At 41.0% G+C, this 18932-nt stretch overlaps 1 protein-coding gene across 3 annotated transcripts in view; it reads right to left on the bottom strand.

Moving 5' to 3' along the window:
- The window catches only part of lrp6 (low density lipoprotein receptor-related protein 6), a 49331-nt gene that overhangs the window by 10653 nt on the left and 19746 nt on the right, over positions 1-18932 (bottom strand). For all 3 annotated transcript variants that reach the window (XM_088348079.1, XM_088348080.1, XM_088348081.1), the window contains exons 7-17: positions 18720-18891; positions 13192-13408; positions 10122-10411; positions 9839-10065; positions 9531-9715; positions 8314-8640; positions 8026-8228; positions 6515-6702; positions 3942-4132; positions 2514-2723; positions 503-628 (exon numbers count right to left, since the gene is read on the bottom strand). In XM_088348079.1, the coding sequence (XP_088204205.1) occupies positions 503-628; positions 2514-2723; positions 3942-4132; positions 6515-6702; positions 8026-8228; positions 8314-8640; positions 9531-9715; positions 9839-10065; positions 10122-10411; positions 13192-13408; positions 18720-18891 (2336 nt within the window). The remainder of the gene's footprint in view (positions 1-502; positions 629-2513; positions 2724-3941; positions 4133-6514; positions 6703-8025; positions 8229-8313; positions 8641-9530; positions 9716-9838; positions 10066-10121; positions 10412-13191; positions 13409-18719; positions 18892-18932) is intronic.

The following is an 18932-nucleotide window of genomic DNA, read 5'->3' as shown; positions in this document are numbered from 1 at the left end:
AATAAAAAAGAAGCGTGATAATGAGAGCTCTAATGCCTTTTTGTATGTCAGCTGCTCCACTGTTAAGCCAGCTGTACAGTTTCTACGTTCGCATCGACACTCCTGTGGCAATTGCTATCAGTGATACTCAGCAACTGATAAATCACAACCGTCAGTTTATACAGTGTATAAAGGCCTATGGGTTCTACCCGAACACACACAGCACACTCTTACTGCAGTGTCTATTTCATGTGCCTTAAAGTTCGATGCGCCTTATGTACGAAAAACATGAAAATTACTATGTTTGGGGGTGCGCCTTATAGTGCGGGAAATACGGTAGTGTGAATCGGACAAGTTTAAAAAAAAAAAAAACAAAAAAAAAAAAAACACATCCACACACAAAAAAGTGCAATACCAATCCAGGCCCTTTGCAGTTGAAAGTAAACTGGATCTGACATCCCAGTTCCAATGACATTCAGGAAATAAAGACCATCAAACTGAAAAAGCATGCAAAAGCAACTACCTCCGCAGGACAGCTCATTTTGCAGCAACACCAAGTGGACAGGACAGGAGCAACGCGTGGTACCATCCCCTTTTACGATGCAGATGTGTGAACAGCCGCCATTGTCCCATGTGCAAGGGTGTTTACCTGTTAACAACATGGCAATAACACATGAAGCAACATGTCCATCTGAAATTACTTCCGCATTGTATAAATACTTGCCTGGTTCAACCTTTTTTTTAATATATGCTATTTGTACTGTGATCACCAACTTCTTAACAGCTTTTGGATCTCTCGGTTCATTTGACAGACCAACCAGTTATGCAAATAACTCTCGCACTGGCCAGTCAATTGGCTAGTTAGTCCAATCACGCACTTTGTGTAAATATTGTGTAAATTATAACCTTTATCTCCTTTGTTCCTTTATCTTCTTTGTTTTGTTTTATCCTCACTGTAAAATGTGAAACTGGAGTGCCACGTCCAATTTCGTTGTCACAATATATTCAACCCATTTTGTAACAATGACGATAAAGGTATATTCTATTGTATTCCATTTTATTACTGGCTGGAATTTTTATTTTCTGGTAAGCTGATTTAGTGTACTAATCAACTCATTGGTTTGTCAATTATTGAATTGTTTTATGTCATTGGATGAGGTGAGAATTTGTTTGCGTGCTTGGTCAGTCATTTCTATAATTAAGAGTACCAATACCAGATATTGGTAGCAGTTATTATATCACCCTTTTAATAAGGTATCAGTAGTCGCAGTGGGAGCCAATACCAGTATTGTCCGCCCACTCGTGACCATTTACAAAACAGAACCTGAAAATAAAGGAACGGTTGCGTCCCATTCCAGAAGTTATATTAGAGAAAGTATTTAAAGCATTTCAGAAACAACCATGTCACAAAAATGTGGTAGTAAACCTCTACAATTAAAATGTTTGGTTAGGCTGCTTGACTGTAGTGCGATTCCCATCAAGTATTTCTATAATATAATTCTGAACCCAATGACCAGTTACTGTATACATTTTTGGGGGTTTAAGTGTATTCAATTTTCAACGAATACTCATCTATTTAAGTTGTTAATTAAGCCACCAAATGCGAAAAGATACCTTGTGATTGTTGCAAAGTATTAAGGATTGATAATCAGAATATATAAGAGAACACTTTAAAATTAAGTTTGATTATAAATCTACTTCTAACATTCATTGCATGTATATGACCTCGCTGCTTTCCATCTGCCATCAGTAGGTACCTGTATTGACTCATCTTCATTCATGCAATGTTTGCGTTCCGTCGTCTGCTACAAGCCACGTGAACTCCTCTTTCCACGATGCTTTTAATGTACGTTTACGTTTTGTAGCGTCATAAAATTTGTTAGCTTCTTTTGAATCTTACTTCTGGGGCTGATGTTTTGGCTTGATTCCTAACCACGTCTCCATTTTTCTTGTGTTCTCTATGCGCCTACTTTGCAAAATGATATGCAATTGCACGACCTTATAAGGCTCGGGAAAGTCAGGAAGCAGGAAGTTATTCGATGCAGGCTTCTGATTGGCTGCCTAGTATGCGAATAGCCAAACGAACCGAAATTCCGAAATGTCCAAACAGAACAAAGATTTTGAAATCAGAATAAAGCAAACGTTTGATTTAAAAAAATAAATAAATTAAAAAAATATATATATATCCCTTGAAAAAGTTGTCGGCCCCCCGGGCAGAGACATTTTGTAAGTTGTACGCCCCGGGCGTCTGGGCAGACGTTATTTCAGACACTGCTTATCCTCAGCCTTTTTTCCACTGTAGTATTTATTACATGTTTAACCCTGGAGTGTCATGTCTAATCTTGTTGCATGCAATGTTTTACGACGTTGATATCAATGACATTTTAGTTTTTTATGTTTTTCTTTCCCGGTACCATTTAGTTGATCAAAAGGAGATCAAATTAAAGTACCAAGATCGAACTTCACAGTGCAAATATTGAAGCTGGCAAGCCTGTCAAATGGTCCAAATTGTGCCGTGAGTCGGTTCGCCTTACCATAGTCCCTCATGTCGAGTTCGCGCACGGCGTGGATATCGCTGAGGTAGGCGACGCGCGCTTGGATCTTGGTGCGGCCCTCTCGCGTGGTCTTGTCGATGCGCTCGATCATCTGCTGCTGCTTGTCAATCCAGTACAAGTGTTTGCCAAACACGGTCAGGCCGACCGGCTGCAGGATGTTGGAGTCGGCGATCACGATGCGATTGGCGCCTGGGGAGGAAGGGGGGGAAGGGACCGAACAAAAACAAGGCGGTCGGGAACTCGGACAACAAAATGGGTGAGGAACGGAGGAACTGAGGAGGAGAAGGGCAGGAGGAGCGGGACACGCATTAGATTCAAGATGTTTTTTGTCATTGGGGTATAAGATTGTAGAAGTGAATTTTGAGGGTGGGACCAAGGAGCCTTTTTCTGAAAAATGATTTAGTAGAGTATTTGTTCAAATCATATAACAGTCCAACTTTTTTTTCCAAAGTGTACATATCTTCAGGAGCTTTGCATTGGGTATTGTGACTTTTAGAGTCAAAACTAATGTTTTGTTAAGAAAGCCCAGTAAAGCCACAGAAGAAATAAAATGGAGGCTTTGGAGATATAAATAGTACCGTGGACATGAAGCAGTTTTTGCCCTACATTTCTGATTGGATGGCTCACGAAGGTATTCCCAACATTCTTTTTCAATTACGCACAGAACATGTTACATATTTTGCAAAATGCTCCATGAAGCTGGAGACTTGAGATATTTGGTTTCAAAGTTGACTCATCCAGCTTGTTTGCAGTAGATCTGTGACATCGTTGAAGGAACAACACTCTTTAAATGGCAAATCCCGTTAACACAACATTCAAGGCCAGCTCTGAAACAGACAGCGATTGTATTGAACTGCGATCGCATGCAATTTATTTCTGATTTGCGGTAGGCAATTTTGGCTTTTTGTTGGGTTTTTTTGCCACTGTTGGTATAATTTTGTCTGGCTAAGTCCCCGTTAGCGTCGGAGCTGCTGGGGACTTTCCTCTTTAGACCGTTCCTGGTTGGTCCTCCTTGGCTGCACACAGTGTGTTTTCTGATCAGCTACCCAGGCGTTAGAACAGTTTTGCAGTGTGTCTTCCCGGCCGGCTTCGCATTTGTAGCCATAGCAATTGCTGCTTTTCGTTGTTGGTTCCCGGTTAACCTAGCTGCTCACCGTGTGTTTTTTGACCGACTAGCCTGGCATTAGCACCAGTTTTATCCTGGCCCATCGTTTATTCCCGGCCAGCTTTATTTTTGTCCCTATAGCCGTTGCACTTTTCATTGTTGGTTCCCGGTTAGCCTGGCTGCTCACTATGTGATTTTGGGTCGGCCAGCTTTGCCTATATTATTTATTCACATTTTACTTGTTTAAAAATTCGGGGTTGATTTTAAGATGCCTATTCGACCCCGACCGGGAGGATGCATACCTGACAGGTCACTGCTCTCAATGCGGCGCAGGTCGGAGTCCACCCAGAAGAGCTTGGCCAGTTCATTGTCCACGGCCAGAGCCACAGGTTTGCCCAGCCCACTAAAGAAAAGCACCTCGCGGTCCGTCCCATCAAGTGCGGCACGCTCGATGGTGGGCGAGCGCTCCAGCAGGTTGGTGAAGTACATGTAACTGAGGAAATAGGTCACAACGCAATACGTTTACAGTTACTAGAAGCATTCAAATGATAACTATATTGATTTGGTAACCTGTATTAATCGTGAATTAATTAACCTAAAAGTATGGATGGATATAAATAATCTTTAAATTTGAATAAAACCAAAATAATATTCTTTGGTAATCGCAAGGCAAATCAAGATTTAGAAGTAAAAATGGACAGTGCTGCAATAGACACTGTATCAGAAATTAAATTTTCAGGGTTCATAATAGACAATCAATTAAGCTGGAAAACACACATCAGACACATACAAATTCAAGTATCTAAAAACATTTCAATAATGAATAAAGCCAAATTCCTTTTAAACTATAACGCATTGTATTTATTATATTGTTCTCTAGTTCTGCCATACTTAACATATTGTGCAGAAGTCTGGGGCAATCAATACAAAAGTTTACTACAGCCCCTTTTTATCCTCCAAAAACGTGCAATTAGAACCATATCTTGATCATACTCAAATTTTATTCCTGCATTCCAAATGATTAAAATTGGATGATTTAGTAAAGATTTTCACTTCACAACTGCTATTTAAGGTCAACAAAAACATAGTGCCAGAAAACATCCATAAATTATTCATTTGTCCATGATTGTAGTTATTTCTTGCAATCAAATTCATTTTTCTCTCATATAAAGGTATGTTTGTTCATCTTTTTTTTCAACATGGTTTCGAATATGTCAGGTTAATCCTAAAAGTATATGTAGAAAAGCACAATATTTATATAAAATGGGCCGTGGTTTAACGAGGCTGTCACTACTACCCTTAACCTATTTTACACCAAGTGGAAAAAGCAAAACAAACAAACAAAAAGACTTGAAAAGACGTTACTGGCTGCATAAGATGTCATTAGTGGAGCCTACTTGTTGTGAGCCTACTGGGATGTTTTGCGAGTGGAATGCTAAAAGCCGGCGAGCGCAACATCTGCAAAGTTCATCTGCGAACCGCATGCAGATTACTGGCCGGAGTTGGCCAAAAGCGAAGGCTACAATTACTACTCCAAACAAACGAGTTGGCTGGCTCAAGATGGAGAATCGACGAGCAGAAATCAAGAGAAAACAAAGAAGTAAAAAACAAAACTACCTGTGCTCAAACATGTGGAAGTCATTAAAAGTTTTTGCTCTAGGCAGTGAGCTGGCTTTCCTGGCAATATGTCGGAGTGCCAAACTTTCAGTCTATAAAACTTCAAATTAGCTTCACATGTGAAACACTTAAAGCACTGTGAGGATTTCCAAAGTTTTTCGTTTTGCTGAAAGGTGGGGTGTGGGATTTTAAAACTTAAGGCTGCAATCATGTCTAAGCCAGGAGATGGAGGCAGAGTAAAACATGATTCACAAGCAAGTGCATGGCATTTCTTAGACGCGCTCAAATAAACTCTTTTTTCCCCCCTTCTTTTTGGGAGTTTGTTCAGCTCAGAACAGGCCTGATAACAGCAAGATAAAAGGAGATAGGCACAATGGATAATGAAGCATACGGGCTCTTTGAACTCAGGTGGGCATTGTAAACACATACTTAACAGGAAAGATATGTAGCTTTCAACTTTTAAAGGACAACTAAATTGATGCTAGTTTGAGCTATCCATTTGAAAATGTTTTAATTATGTATGTTTTATGAGAGTGGAAGTAGAATTTGTATGACAAAGCTCATGGAAAGAATTTTCCATTTCTATATCTTAAAATTCATCAATTCTCAATTTTCCTTTTTTGGCTCAGTACAAAATAATCTATATGTCATTTTTGTTCTGGTGTCAATCAACCATGACCCTACCCAAAAAACTCAAACAATTGGATTTCCTCTTCAACGCAATGAACATATTTATGTCTTAAATGTACTGTAGAAAATATAAATAAAATCTATGAGGATTTTTAAGCAAATCAAGAATAAGGGCTCTGTTGTGAAAGTACACAAATATGTAACACTTAAAGTATTCATGACTAATATATTGTAGTGAAATTTGGTTCTGTGCATCAATATCACACATTCGTCCATTTTGCTAGTTGAGTACAAACGATTAGATTCAAGAGATATAATATACAGAAAACGGCGCAAAGCCAATAAAGTACAGTATCAAACATTTTATTCATTCTTCTTTCTCTTTCGGTTCATTAGTAAACATGTGCGTGTATTCGTATTCGCTATCAGACTATGTGGTGGTCGCTATTTTAAATGGCGGCATGATCCGTAACACATGAACTAAACAACTTTAGGAAAGCAAAAAGACAATGGCGTCGGGTGTTTGGGGGTACGCCGCCATGAAGTTCTGCAGCCAAAGGCGTCGGCGCCAAATTTCCCCAGCAGTTGGCGCCATGTTTAAGGTGTAGGAGAGAGGTAGGAGACTCACCCTCTTTCGGGATTGACCACAATGGCGCGTGGCTTGTCATGCGGGCCCCTTAGCACCACTCCCACGCGGCTGCCGTCCGTGCGTGTGACGTTGATGACATTGGTGAGCTCGCTGGTCCAGTAGATGAAGCGGCTGTAGATGTCGATGCTGAGGTCGTATAGCTGCAAGCCTGACACCACCGTCATGCTCTGATACAAAAAGCACAAAGGCAACAATGCATCTTCCAAGAAAGTGCTTCATTCACTTGGTGTCATAATAGTCTGTGGTTTGCAATAATCTGTGGTCTGTGCAGCCTTTTGAGACTCTGTGATAAAGGGCGTCACAAATAAACATGACTTGACTTATCCTGAGGTTTTTGAGTTTTTCCTTGCCCTCATGTCGGTTTTAGATCAGGGGATGGTGTCATAATAGTCTGTGGTTTGTGCAGCCTTTTGAGACTCTTTGTGATAAAGGGCTAGACAAATAAACATGACTTGGGTCTTCATTTGTCTGCCACTTCCCAAACCAATTGATCTGTTGCCTCAGGGTAAAGCACAGGTCGGTAACATATAGATCGCAAGCCAGATTAGACTCTTTGCGAGTACACATCTGGGTCAGAGAGAGACGTCATAAAAAATGGCTAGTTGTTAACTCGTAGAATCTGCGAGTTATAAAATAAGGGTCATAATAATCTTGCCAGTGCCTTTCTAATTTTAGTGCATCCAAAGCCAAACTGACACCCAAGGCGCGCGATTTGATCTAGAATACATAGGGCAAAGTCTCAAACACACTTTACATTCACTCGTTTTGTCTGAACGTCTCAAGGAATCCTGTCAGTGTAAGCTCATTAAATAAAGTATGTTCACTGCTGAGATACTTTATGATGAAAACCCGCAGGAAAAAAAACTGTAAAAACCTGAAAAAGACAGTCAAGCACCCAGTGCAATTTGATTGGGTGAGCGGATCTTTGAACAAATAGCGCACTTTCCTGAACAGTATTTTGTGACATTTTAAAAGAAGAACTCTGCTTGCACCTTGTTTTGAAACCGTATTTACGACAAACTGATAGTTAAATTGAGCATCAAAATTTGTAAGTAACTGCACGTGGACAACAAATTTTAAGTGGTATACAGAGACCCCTCGCTACTTTGCGCTTCAGTTATTGCCAGTTGACTCATTTGCGAATTTTGAATTGAATTGATTTTGTCTTTATTGTTATTGATATCAGCTGTTGTGTTCTGCAGTTAGCAGGAACTGATTAGGGAGGGTGTAACTGTTTTGTGTCCAGACATTTTTGTGATTAAAGGCTATATAAATAAATGTGACTTGACTTGACTTAACCGTGCTGAAGAATTAGCTTTTGTCTGGAGACGGAGCTTGGTGGTTTTGTGGAATTTTGTCTTTAAATATATGGTGTTGCTCTCCAAAAATATATCAAGAAAAACACTTTTTTAATGGCACCATATGTCAAAAGGGTAAAAGTTACAACAAAAAAAGTTTGGGTAAAAAACTTGTGATAAGCTCCAAGCCACCTGGTTGCCATCCTCCTGAGCGCGGCGTATGACATTTTGTTTGGAGTCGATCCAGTAAAGCTGCTTGTCCAGCGGGTCGTAGTCGATGGCCCGCACGTTCCTCAGGTTGTGGATAGGCAGGATGATGTCGGGACTCTGCTGCTCGTCCATCACCATACGGTTAATGGCCGTTTTCTGGCTGAACAGCAGGAAGGATGTCGGTGCTGGAAAACAAAATTTCAGCAGATCTGTCTTAAAACACTCCGCAAGATCACGGACAAGAACTGGTGTCGACGGTCCGGTTCTCACCGTTGCAGGTCTTGTTGTCGTCGCTGAGCGAAAAGTGAGCGGGACATCCACAAACGAAGCTGCTGACAGGAACGGCGAGGCACAAATGTGAGCAGTGGCCATTGGTGGAGGCGCAAGCGTTCCAGCCACCCTGGCGGGACGAGTGGAAGACCAGGATGTCCATGACGTAGTCCAGGTGGCCCTGGATGACGGTCCGGTTCTGCCCACTGGTCTTGTTGGCCCGCTCAATACTGCGTTGGCTCCAGTCAGTCCAATAGATGTAGTCTTGGTACTGGGTCAGCCCGAACGGGTGAGGAAGGTCGTCTGCGATCACCTCGCGGTCCTGACCTGGGATAAAAAGAGAAAATGCAGTAAGTAATAATCCCTCGCTATATTGGCATTCTCTTTTCGCGGTTTCGCTTCTTTGCAGATTTTCATTGGACGTCCGGTTTTAGATTGTGATTGGCAAACAGTTACTTTGACATTCAATGTCTACTCTTGATGTACACTATGATGTAATCAAATACAGTCAAGATCATTCTAATTCAAATTCAAGTACAAACCCATAAAAAATCCACCTTTCCAAGATGAAGGATTTTATACATTTGACTAGAAGGGATTTTATACGATTGAATACGAGTTATATTTATTGAACGCAATGAAAGTTTTCACAGAGAAGGCTTAAGTTCAATGACAGGTCACGCTGATCCGAATGCGGAATGTTTTGTTTAGTTCTGTTGATAACAGAACTCTGACGCAGGAAGGCAGGCATTGTTTGGAGAAGTTTTGATAAGCGCTCTGCTGTTATGAGTTTTTCAGACATCGGGACGCTCTTCTCCGAGACGGTGGACCCCACGTGGGGGGCTTTCCTGGCACGCCCATGGGAGGAGCCGGCACACCAGCCTGCGGCCAAAAACGTGGGCCGGGAGAAGAAAGGCAGAAGATCGAGAGAGGAGGCTCGACAGAGGCTCAAGCGACGCTAATTCGGCCATATTTTCGATGGAGTACACTTAGTTAAATTGTAATGAAATTAAATATGCCCCCGTGTGGAAATGTCAGCTTCCTGTTCATCTTTTCCCTCAAGAAACGAGCGCGCATAAATTGTTGGGTGAATGTAGGTTGTGTTTGGTTAATGGAGTCAGATAACTCATTCGAACAATTTGGTTATCGGTACATGATATATTTAATTCCTAACAAAGACTTTAAAATTGTTCGGGCTTTAGCTTGCCAAACATTACCGAGCATGTTGGATGACTCGATGAGTGTTGTATCCAAGTCAGTCCAGTAAAGGCGGCGCTCGGCGTAGTCAATGGTGAGTCCGTTGGCCCGTCCCACGTCTGCCACCAGAGTGATGCGACCTGTGCCGTCCATTGCTGCTCGGTCAATCTTGGGCTTTCCACCCCACTCGGTCCAGTACATGTAGCTGAGGAGAAGACAACATGGGTGACCGGGTTGCACAGAAGTTTTAGACATATTGAGTATCGAAGCAAGAACAAATACGATGGTGACACACGGCCCTAACGCCCCTAGTAGTTATTGCGCTCACCCTTCAGCCGGGTCTAAGGCAAGTGCCCTGGGACTGTCTAAATCTTTCCAAACGAGGACCTGACGATGCTGGCCATCAAGTTTGGAAACCTCGATGCGATTGGTGCCCGTGTCGGCCCAATACAGATTCTTTCCCAACCAGTCCACTGCCATTCCCTCGGGGTAGTCCAGCCCAAACTCCACCACGTGCTCCAGAGCACTGCCGTTCATGAACGCCCGGCTAATCGTCTGCAAGGAAATAATGTAAGTCACACGTACACACGGAAAACAGTGAATTCACAGACCTTGAGGGTGATGTCTGTCCAGTATATTCTGTTGTCAGTGACGTCAAAATCGAGGGCAGAGGCCTCCTTAACGCCGGTGAGGGGGATGGCTACGTTGTTGTTGTTGGTCTCCAACGAGATGCGGCGGATGTCGGTATGGCGTGAGAAGAGCAGGAAGGCCTCGGGCACGATGCAGGTCCGCATGTCGGCTATTAATTCCAAGCCGATGGGGCAGCCACATTGTGCGCCTTGCGGCTTGAATAGGCACAAGTGGCTGCAGCCGCCGTTGTTCTCCGCGCATGCGTTGGTACCTGAAAAGTCAGGGAGGAAGCGGGATTGGAGGCTGTTAGCACCAAAACTTGTTATATTGACATCAAATTTTAAAAAAAGCAACATAATTCATCCATTTTCAAAACTACACTTAGCAATTCCAGTCATTAAAAAAACAGTCAGCTTAATAAATGAGTGTACCAGGTTAGTAAAATTACACTTTCCTAATCGCACTACTGATCAGATAGTTTGGGAATAAAGCAAAGACGTGCGGATGACCAGAAAACGGAGAAAAGGTCCAAATCACAAAGTTGTACCGGAATGAGTTTCATGAAGTTTTAACTTGTAGCTCAGAGCAAATCAATGTAGTCAAGTCACATTTATTTGTATAGCCCATAATCGCAAAAATGTCTCAAAGGACTGCACAGGATTACAATTACACCATCGCCTCATCTTAAACCAACATGCGGGCAAGGAAAAACTCAAAACCTCAGCGTGAGGAGAAAGAGAAACCTTGAGAAGGTCCTCACAAGTGGTAATCCCCCATCCAGGATGACCAGGGTGGAATAGATTGTAACATCAATAAAAGAGAACACTAGGTAACATGTTGAAGTTCGTCTGGGAAATTTATTGTGTTGCATCCAAGTATTCTTTCGGCTTTTTAATGACATCCTAACTGCAAAAGAATTACATAAGTTAAATAATGAAATGAGAAAATAGGGTCGCTATTAAAATGTTAGTCAGTGGAGCAGCCCTTTAAATACAAAAATGAATTAGAATTTGGGCTAGAGTTTCCCTTGTAATGACAACTACTCAAACGCAAATCTTGCCGAGCAATATACCCAAAGTTAAGACAACACTATTAAACTGAAATCATTACTCTTAATTTATGAAATATGAGCTAATTTATTCTAACTATGGCAACTTTCTCCTGTTTTCTTTGCAAATGTGTACATCATGCATGTGTGCACAGGCTAACAACCACTCCTAAGAAGCGAAGATGAGAAAGGACAGCTAGTAGTTATCAATTATCTTGCCCATTTGACTTAACCATTTCAATCCTCCCTGTCATTAATTCAAGATAAAATTCCATTGATGTACAGGTACACTATGCCTGATGAACAAAATAACTGTCACTGCAAACTTTTATTAACTCAGTAATATACCGCCTTTATCACACTTCCAATGAAGCATTCTAATCTGGATTGATCAAAAACGGCAGAGTTGTAGTGCTATCAAGCAAAAGTTTTAAAATTATATAAAAACTGATATTCAAAAAAATAAATTATCAATTGGTTTAAATTGTGTTATTACAGGACAACCAGTCTAAAAAAAAAACTATTTTTATCCCTCTATCACTCTTAAACGGCTGCTGATTGAACAATAACCACAGACACTTCAAACTGGACCATACTTGGACTATTCTTGCACTAGTCACTTTTAACTGTGTTTTATCTTATTGCCTGAACTCATCTCGAGTTAATCTTGTATTTTTATCTTTTTGATATTCTAGATATTCTTTATGTATGCATGTATATAGTTTCGTAGATTTATTACGCAGGCAACCGTGTGGACAGCAAAGTAAGAATTTCATTGTGCAGGGAATCGTGGTTCTTTACTGTCCATAGGACAAGAAACACTTTGAATCTTGAATAAATAATATGGGTGACATATTTGGAGAACATTTGTTAATGAAATGGCTCCAAAAGAATATCTAAAATATTATTTGAAGGAAAAACTGCAGAGGCCCAGTTACATATTTAGACTGTTGCATTCACTCAGTTCAACCACTAGATGCCACTACACAAACACAGTCGTTCAGCGGATACAGCATAAGTGTGTGGGTCTGCTTTTTTCAAATTAGATTTAAAAACATTTTTTTTTTTTAATCGTAGCATTCGGATGACATGCTAAGATTCACCCTTTAAATATACATTTTGCAGTACTTGTTGAACCAGCCACTAGCAGTAATCCAATCAAAGAGAGCAGTCAAGTCAACTTCTGCATCAATGACCTGACTTTTTACATTACTTTTCTCTTTTATTACCTTTTTATCCTGATGTTTATCTTGCTCTAAACTAGTTTTACTGTATTGTTATCAATAAAAATAAAGACAATTCTAATTCTAAAAAAAATGGTTAAAAACCAAAAGCCTCCTACATGTTATTGAGTTCATTTTCCTGTAGTAATTTGGAAGGCTTTTATTTTTAAAGACAGCACTCTGGAGGCGTGTTAACCAGTTGTAGATGGCTTAATTTTCTTTAGTTTTAATGAGGCAGCACGGCGGAGCAGTGGTTAGCGCGTGTGCGGCACAGTTCTGAGGTCATGAGATCGAACCTCTTGTGTGGAGTTTGCATGTTATCCCCGTGCTTGCGTGGGTTTCCTCCGGCCACTCCGGTTTCCTCCCACATTCCAAAAAAATGCATGTCAGGTTAATTGGTTGGTCCAAATTGTCCCTAGAGCGAGTTTTTTTGTCTCTGTGTGCCCTGTGACTAGCTGGCAACGAATTCAGGGTGTCCCCTGCCCACTGCCCGAAGACAGCTGGGATGGGCTCAGAACCCCCACTGAGGATAAGCGGTGCAGATGATGGATGGATGGATGGATGGATAGTTTTAATGAAATAAATGGCTATCTTAAAAAATACTCAAACATTAAAAAATACACTATATTTTAGGTTCATCATGCTACCACAAAATATCTCTACTTTGTGTTTTTCTTTTGGTCGTGACGTCTGAACAGAAGGTAACCATGTAACAAGGACGCTCATTAATAGTTTTCCATTGGGTTTTGCCAAAAGGCCAAAGTGTTATGGTGTATTCACCGAAGGCTTCGCCGACGTAGGCGGCCTTAAGGCCCATGAGGTCGGGCAGCTGCTCAATGATGACCTCGCGCTCGGCCGTGTGTTTGTGAACTCGCTCGATGCTTCGCCGCTGCCAGTCTGTCCAGTAGATGAAGTCGCCCAGCAGCGTAAAGCCGAAAATGTGAGGAAGTTTGTCCTCCACCAGCACCCGTCTTGACGTCCCGTCCATGTTCATCACCTGCAAACACACAAACACAACAGGGACAGAGCTCTTACATGTTGCTTTCAATATGATAACAAACATAAACCTCAAAAAATGTGTTTCTTATCTTGGACAACTTACACTGTAGCTACCGATTTAAAAAGATGAAATTGAATCTAAATAAATCAGATCACGTTTGACTTTTATGCCTTTAATTAAATTCATTGTTCTGCTCTTTGTGCCGTGCCTTCCTTGGGCCCCCATGAGAGCACTACTAGGAACACATCACCTTTGGTGATGCAGGTCTGTGAAATCATATTCTTTAGAAATTTTTCAATAACTTGAGAGAGTAATGCAACACCCAAAAATGTAAATTAAGTAATCTTACAGATTAAATTTTAAGTTGAAACCTGTACAAAACTGTGAGGAAATCACCGATTACAATATACAATTATGACCTATCTAGATACTGAGTAAACAAACCTTACATTATGTGGGGGGAAATTGGCTAACTGCTATGTTACTACATTCATTTCATGTAGTCCATTCATGTTTTTTACTGTGCTGGGCGTTATTTGTGATAAACTGTTATTAGTGATTATTTATTTGGCTTGTATTAGATACTTTAGAGCAGTGTTTTTCAACCAGTTTGCCGTGAGACCTTGTCTAGTGTGCCGCTGGAATTTGCCCAATTTTATCTTTCCCAAAAAATCAGGCCGTTGATGAGTATTTTTGCTATCTTCAGACGAGGAACTGTAGTAGTCATCCATATCAGTAGGTAGCAGTAGATTTTATATACTTTTATATGTATTAATTATCTGCTCATGAGGTAACACACTACATTTAATAACTTAATTTGTTTAAAAAAGCGGTTTAAGATTGCACTGTAAAAAAATAAAAACAAAGCACATCATTCTTTTTGATTTTAAGTATTATTTTCTTCTTTTTATCTATTAATTATCTGCTTATGAGGTAGTACAGTGAAATATTTGTCAAAGCTTCATTTTCAAACATTTTCGACGGACGGTGTGCCTCAGAACTTTTTTTTATAAATAAAAGTGTAGCTTGGTTCAAAACGGGTCGAAAAACACTGCTTTGGAGCACGTGTGAGAATCCGGTAGTCAAGGTTCAGAACTATGCGTGTTTTAGAAGTTTTCCTGCTTAAACATGGGTGAGAAGAATCAAGATTAATGATCAGTTTTTTTGCAGAGCATTTTATAAAGAATCCTGTGGGTCTAAAGAAAAGTTTCCAAAAAAGGGGTCTCCATGAATCTAATTTACCCTACTCCCAATGATGAACCTGGTAATAACATAGTAACAAACAATAATAACATAAGTTTTTATTTTAGAAATGCCTATCAAACTGGGTGCCCTTTGCGCTAATCAGTTCCAAAAAGAAGCTCTCAGCCTGAAAAAGGTTGGAGATCTCGCTCTGTGCTGTGGCCTTTTTTGGGATGCAGTATGATTTTCCTGTTTCGAGGAGAGTTCATTTAATTTCACTTCTAGATGTTGCTCCACCACTAACAAATTTGAAACAAAGGACTAATAGCACCGAGCCATTTTATTAAATGTATTCTAGTCTGAATTTGGGGTCAACTGGATTTAATTAGAAGTTAACAATACCGTTGTGCGCGCTCAGTGCAATTAGTACAGCTTGGAGTTTTAATATCCGGTGTATATTACATTACATGATACCCCACACAGGTCAATGAATAAAATAACGTCTAGATACAAATGTAGGTAGTTGTTTGCAGTATTTTAGTTTGAAATATTGAAATATGGAAGTATTTCAGCTGAAGAGCCTTCAGCTAGCACAAAATGCTGCAGCGAGGCTTTTAACTAAGACAAGAAAGTTTGATCACATGACCCCAATTTGAGCTAACCTGCATTGGCTCCCAGTTAGCTTAAGATGTGATTTCAAGGTTCTGTTGGTGGTCTACAAAATCATGCATGGACTTGCTCCCTCATCTCATCTTTCAGAATTAATTTCCCCCTATGTTCCGGTCCGGAGCCTTCGCTCTGAAAACGCTGGTCTACTAGTGATCCCAAGAGCCAAGAAGAGATCCGCAGGTTCGAGAGCATTCTCCATCCGGGCTCCGGTGCTGTGGAATGCTCTTAGCCCTGAGATTTGATCCGCAACCTCAGTGGAAATGTTTAAATCTAAGCTTAAAACACACTTCTATTCCATAGCATATGAATAACCTATATTTTATGTTGACAATATCTGTGTATTATTTGCCGTTATGCCGGTTTTAGATCAGGGGATGTGTCATAATAGTCTGCAGTTTGCAATAGTCTTTGATCTGTGCAGCCATTTGAGACTCTGAGTTTAAGGGCCCAACCAACAAACATGACTTGACTTGAAATGTGGTCTGTTACTCAAGCAGTAGTAAAGCAACCACAAATTGGACAAATACATGTTCAAATGTATAGGTGTTGAGCTAAAGGTGATGAAGGGTTTGTGATGAGTTGGATTTATTTGCATCACAATAACACCATGAATAAAGATCATCGACATTTTGGCTTAAGCAGCAGCCTTAGCATTACTGGTAGTTAAATAGATTGAGATCAGATCAGAACGATAGCAAACGGATGTTTTTGTTCAGCGACGACTTGGGTGGCAAATTGGAAGTGAAGACACTCGGCACGCGTCCTAATGTGCACTTATGTGCTGTCACGATTCCTGCTGGCTTCCGCGCTCTCCAACACGTGGTTTGCATGTTTGTTCTTGCACAACACTGAAAACTCCAACGAGCACACTCGTTTACGCAAACAATGCCGCATCTACCGGAAAGGACCCAAATTAAAACATTGTTGACACCAAAAGCGGCTCGCCACTTGTTGACATCACATATGTCTGTTGAAAGGTTTTAGCAAAGGATTCAGGAAAGCAACCACACCACTAATTTCAGAACAACACAACACAAAAGGGCTGATTCATAAGTAAAAATAAAGTGTTAAGAAAAAAAACGTAATGTGGTTTACTGGGAAATAAAAGCTTATGTAGTGTGTTTTGCCGTTTTTGTTTTTGGGCCTCTTCTGGTTTCAGCCCGAAATGTTAATTTCAGTCCATCTCTCGAAATCATCCTTTATTTAATATCAAAGTTTAATTCCGGAATCAATGTCAATTTTTGTAATGGTGTCACTCCCGCTTACACACAAATGGCATGTATACGGGAACCTCTATTACTAGTCATGTAAAAGAATGAATTAAATTCCAAAAACCCAAATTCTGATCCGAGTCAAAACATTCCCTGCACATTAACAGTCACCATCTTTTCTTGAGTGGGAAAACATGAACACTGACTGACTAGAATTAGTGCTATAGCTATGTTTAAAGAGCATGTCAATTTTCTTTTCTTCTGAAAATCAATATCCTGCCGGGAATGTCTCAAGAGACTTATTTAGCTGAGGCCTCCCAAGAGAAGCCAAAATGACAGTGCCGACGGCATCGCAGCTTGCTTTTCTCGCCATTCTATAGTTGTGTGCAGCTTTTGGCAGTTCCATTTTTGATGTGCCCCACTCCTACGTTTTAAAATACATTTGCAAGTTTTTGGGAGTAAAAAATGAGACTTAAAAGATTGTTCTTAGGAGTAAGGTATTGTATGCATACATTATGTAATATTCATTTTTTTATGTATATATACACACACACAGACACACACACACACACACACACACAGACACATATATAGCATGAGCGTAAATATAAAAATAAGTTTCCATGGCCAGCCAAAAGGTTTGACCACAGTGTGGCGATGTTTCACATTCTGCTTCTATTCTAAACGGAGCCCACCGCAGCTGCGAGGCAACCACAATCGGAACCAGATGTTGGAGCTGGCCAGTTTAAGAAAAGGAAAAATGACGAGACCTGAGAGGGGGAAGGAAAAGGAGGCCCGGGTTGCGCTGAGGCAGGGAGGGACAGTAGGAGAAGCGGTCGCCACCCACTTGCCAGGGTAAAAAGTGTTGACAGCAGAGCACGCAAATATTGCAGATTCAAATGCATAAAACATAGCATGCAAGTAAAATAGCAATACAGTCGTGACAAGTACCTATTAAAAAGGCTTCCTAATAATGTACTCTGGCTGTTCAAATTATTTTAAGATACATTAATAGCTCACTGTATTGTGGTTTACTTATCGTAATTGACATTTTCATGTGTTCTGCAGCAGACAACACACAGCACATGCCGTTACGGGGCAGGCCGTGAGGTGCTGTGTGTGTTGGGTGGGCGTGACTGTGTGCGCGCAACTGTGATAAGCTGGTGAATCCTGTCAGTCAAACAGTTGGGTGGGCGCACAAGTCAATCTGTCCACCGAAAGCAAACTGCGAAGCATAGTGACGACGAACTTTTAGCGGCTTGTTACAGTGTTAAGAAATTTATCAATTATATCGGACTCTGAGGAAAAACCTGGAGAGGGCAAATAAATGCTGATCACTACTAGGTGCTATGTGGCTTGTTATCGGGTCCTGGAAAAGACAAACGGGGCGTCGGGGCAGGAAGTAAAAGCAAGGCTGCAGGTACTTAACAAGGGATCCCTGCTGAATCTGAATCTCAACCACGCCAGATCCATTACCCATAAAACAGATGACCTGGACCTACAACTCGTGAAAAACTGTGTGACAGTTGTATTCTAATGATCACAGAGACCTGGCCCAAAATCGATGCTAGTGTGCAGCTAGCCGGCCGCTCTCTACCTGGCTGTCTTTTGTTTAACGATTGTATAATGACAATAAAGACGATTCAATTATTTATTCATTCATTAGGGCGGCATTAGCTCAGGAGGTAGAGCGCTCGTCTAGGGATCGAGAGATCGCAGGTTCGATTCCCGGCTCCTCCGTGTTATATGTCGAAGTGTCCATGGGCAAGACACTGAATCCCTAATGCCCCAGATAGCAGGTAGTTGCCTTGCATGGCTGCATGGCCGCTATTGGTGTGTGAGTGAGTGTGTGAATGGGTAAGAGTGAAGCTCATTGTAAAGCGCTTTGGGAGGTCTTCATTGACTTGAAAAGCGCTATATCAATGCAGACCATTTACCATTTTACCATTCATTGGCAAATCCGTGTTGTGTGTTTTCATTTGTAGATTTATAGTTATTTCGTGACAGTCATGTATAAATATATGTTACTGATATCAAATAATAATAATAATATATTATATAATAATAATATATCAATATTTTTTCTATGTATTTTTCTACTTTTTGGGGGAATTAAACTCCCTGTAAAAAAAATCCACAGGAAAAATGGCAAAGCACAAAATGCATCAAATTCAGACAAAATTGCACTAAAGCGTGAATGTCATTTTGAATGGAGTAATAATTATGGTGCAAAAATGTGTTCCTACCTCAATCATGTCGGTCTTGGCGTCGCCCCAATATATTTTGCGCTCGTCGTAGTCCAGCGCCAGGCCATTGGGCCATCCCAGTGACGTGTTGACCAGAACCACGCGCTCTGTGCCGTCGAGGTCGGCGCGCTCGATCTTGGGCACTTCGCCCCAGTCCGTCCAGTACATATACCTGAAGTCCCGGCAGAAAAGCTCGCGTCACCACAAACACAT

Source organism: Urocampus carinirostris, chromosome 11 (genome assembly GCF_059441175.1).
Source record: "Urocampus carinirostris isolate Australia breed hairy pipefish chromosome 11, RoL_Ucar_1.0, whole genome shotgun sequence".
In the NCBI taxonomy this organism is placed as follows: Eukaryota; Metazoa; Chordata; class Actinopteri; order Syngnathiformes; family Syngnathidae; genus Urocampus; species Urocampus carinirostris.
This window is presented reverse-complemented; position numbering and strand designations above follow the sequence as displayed.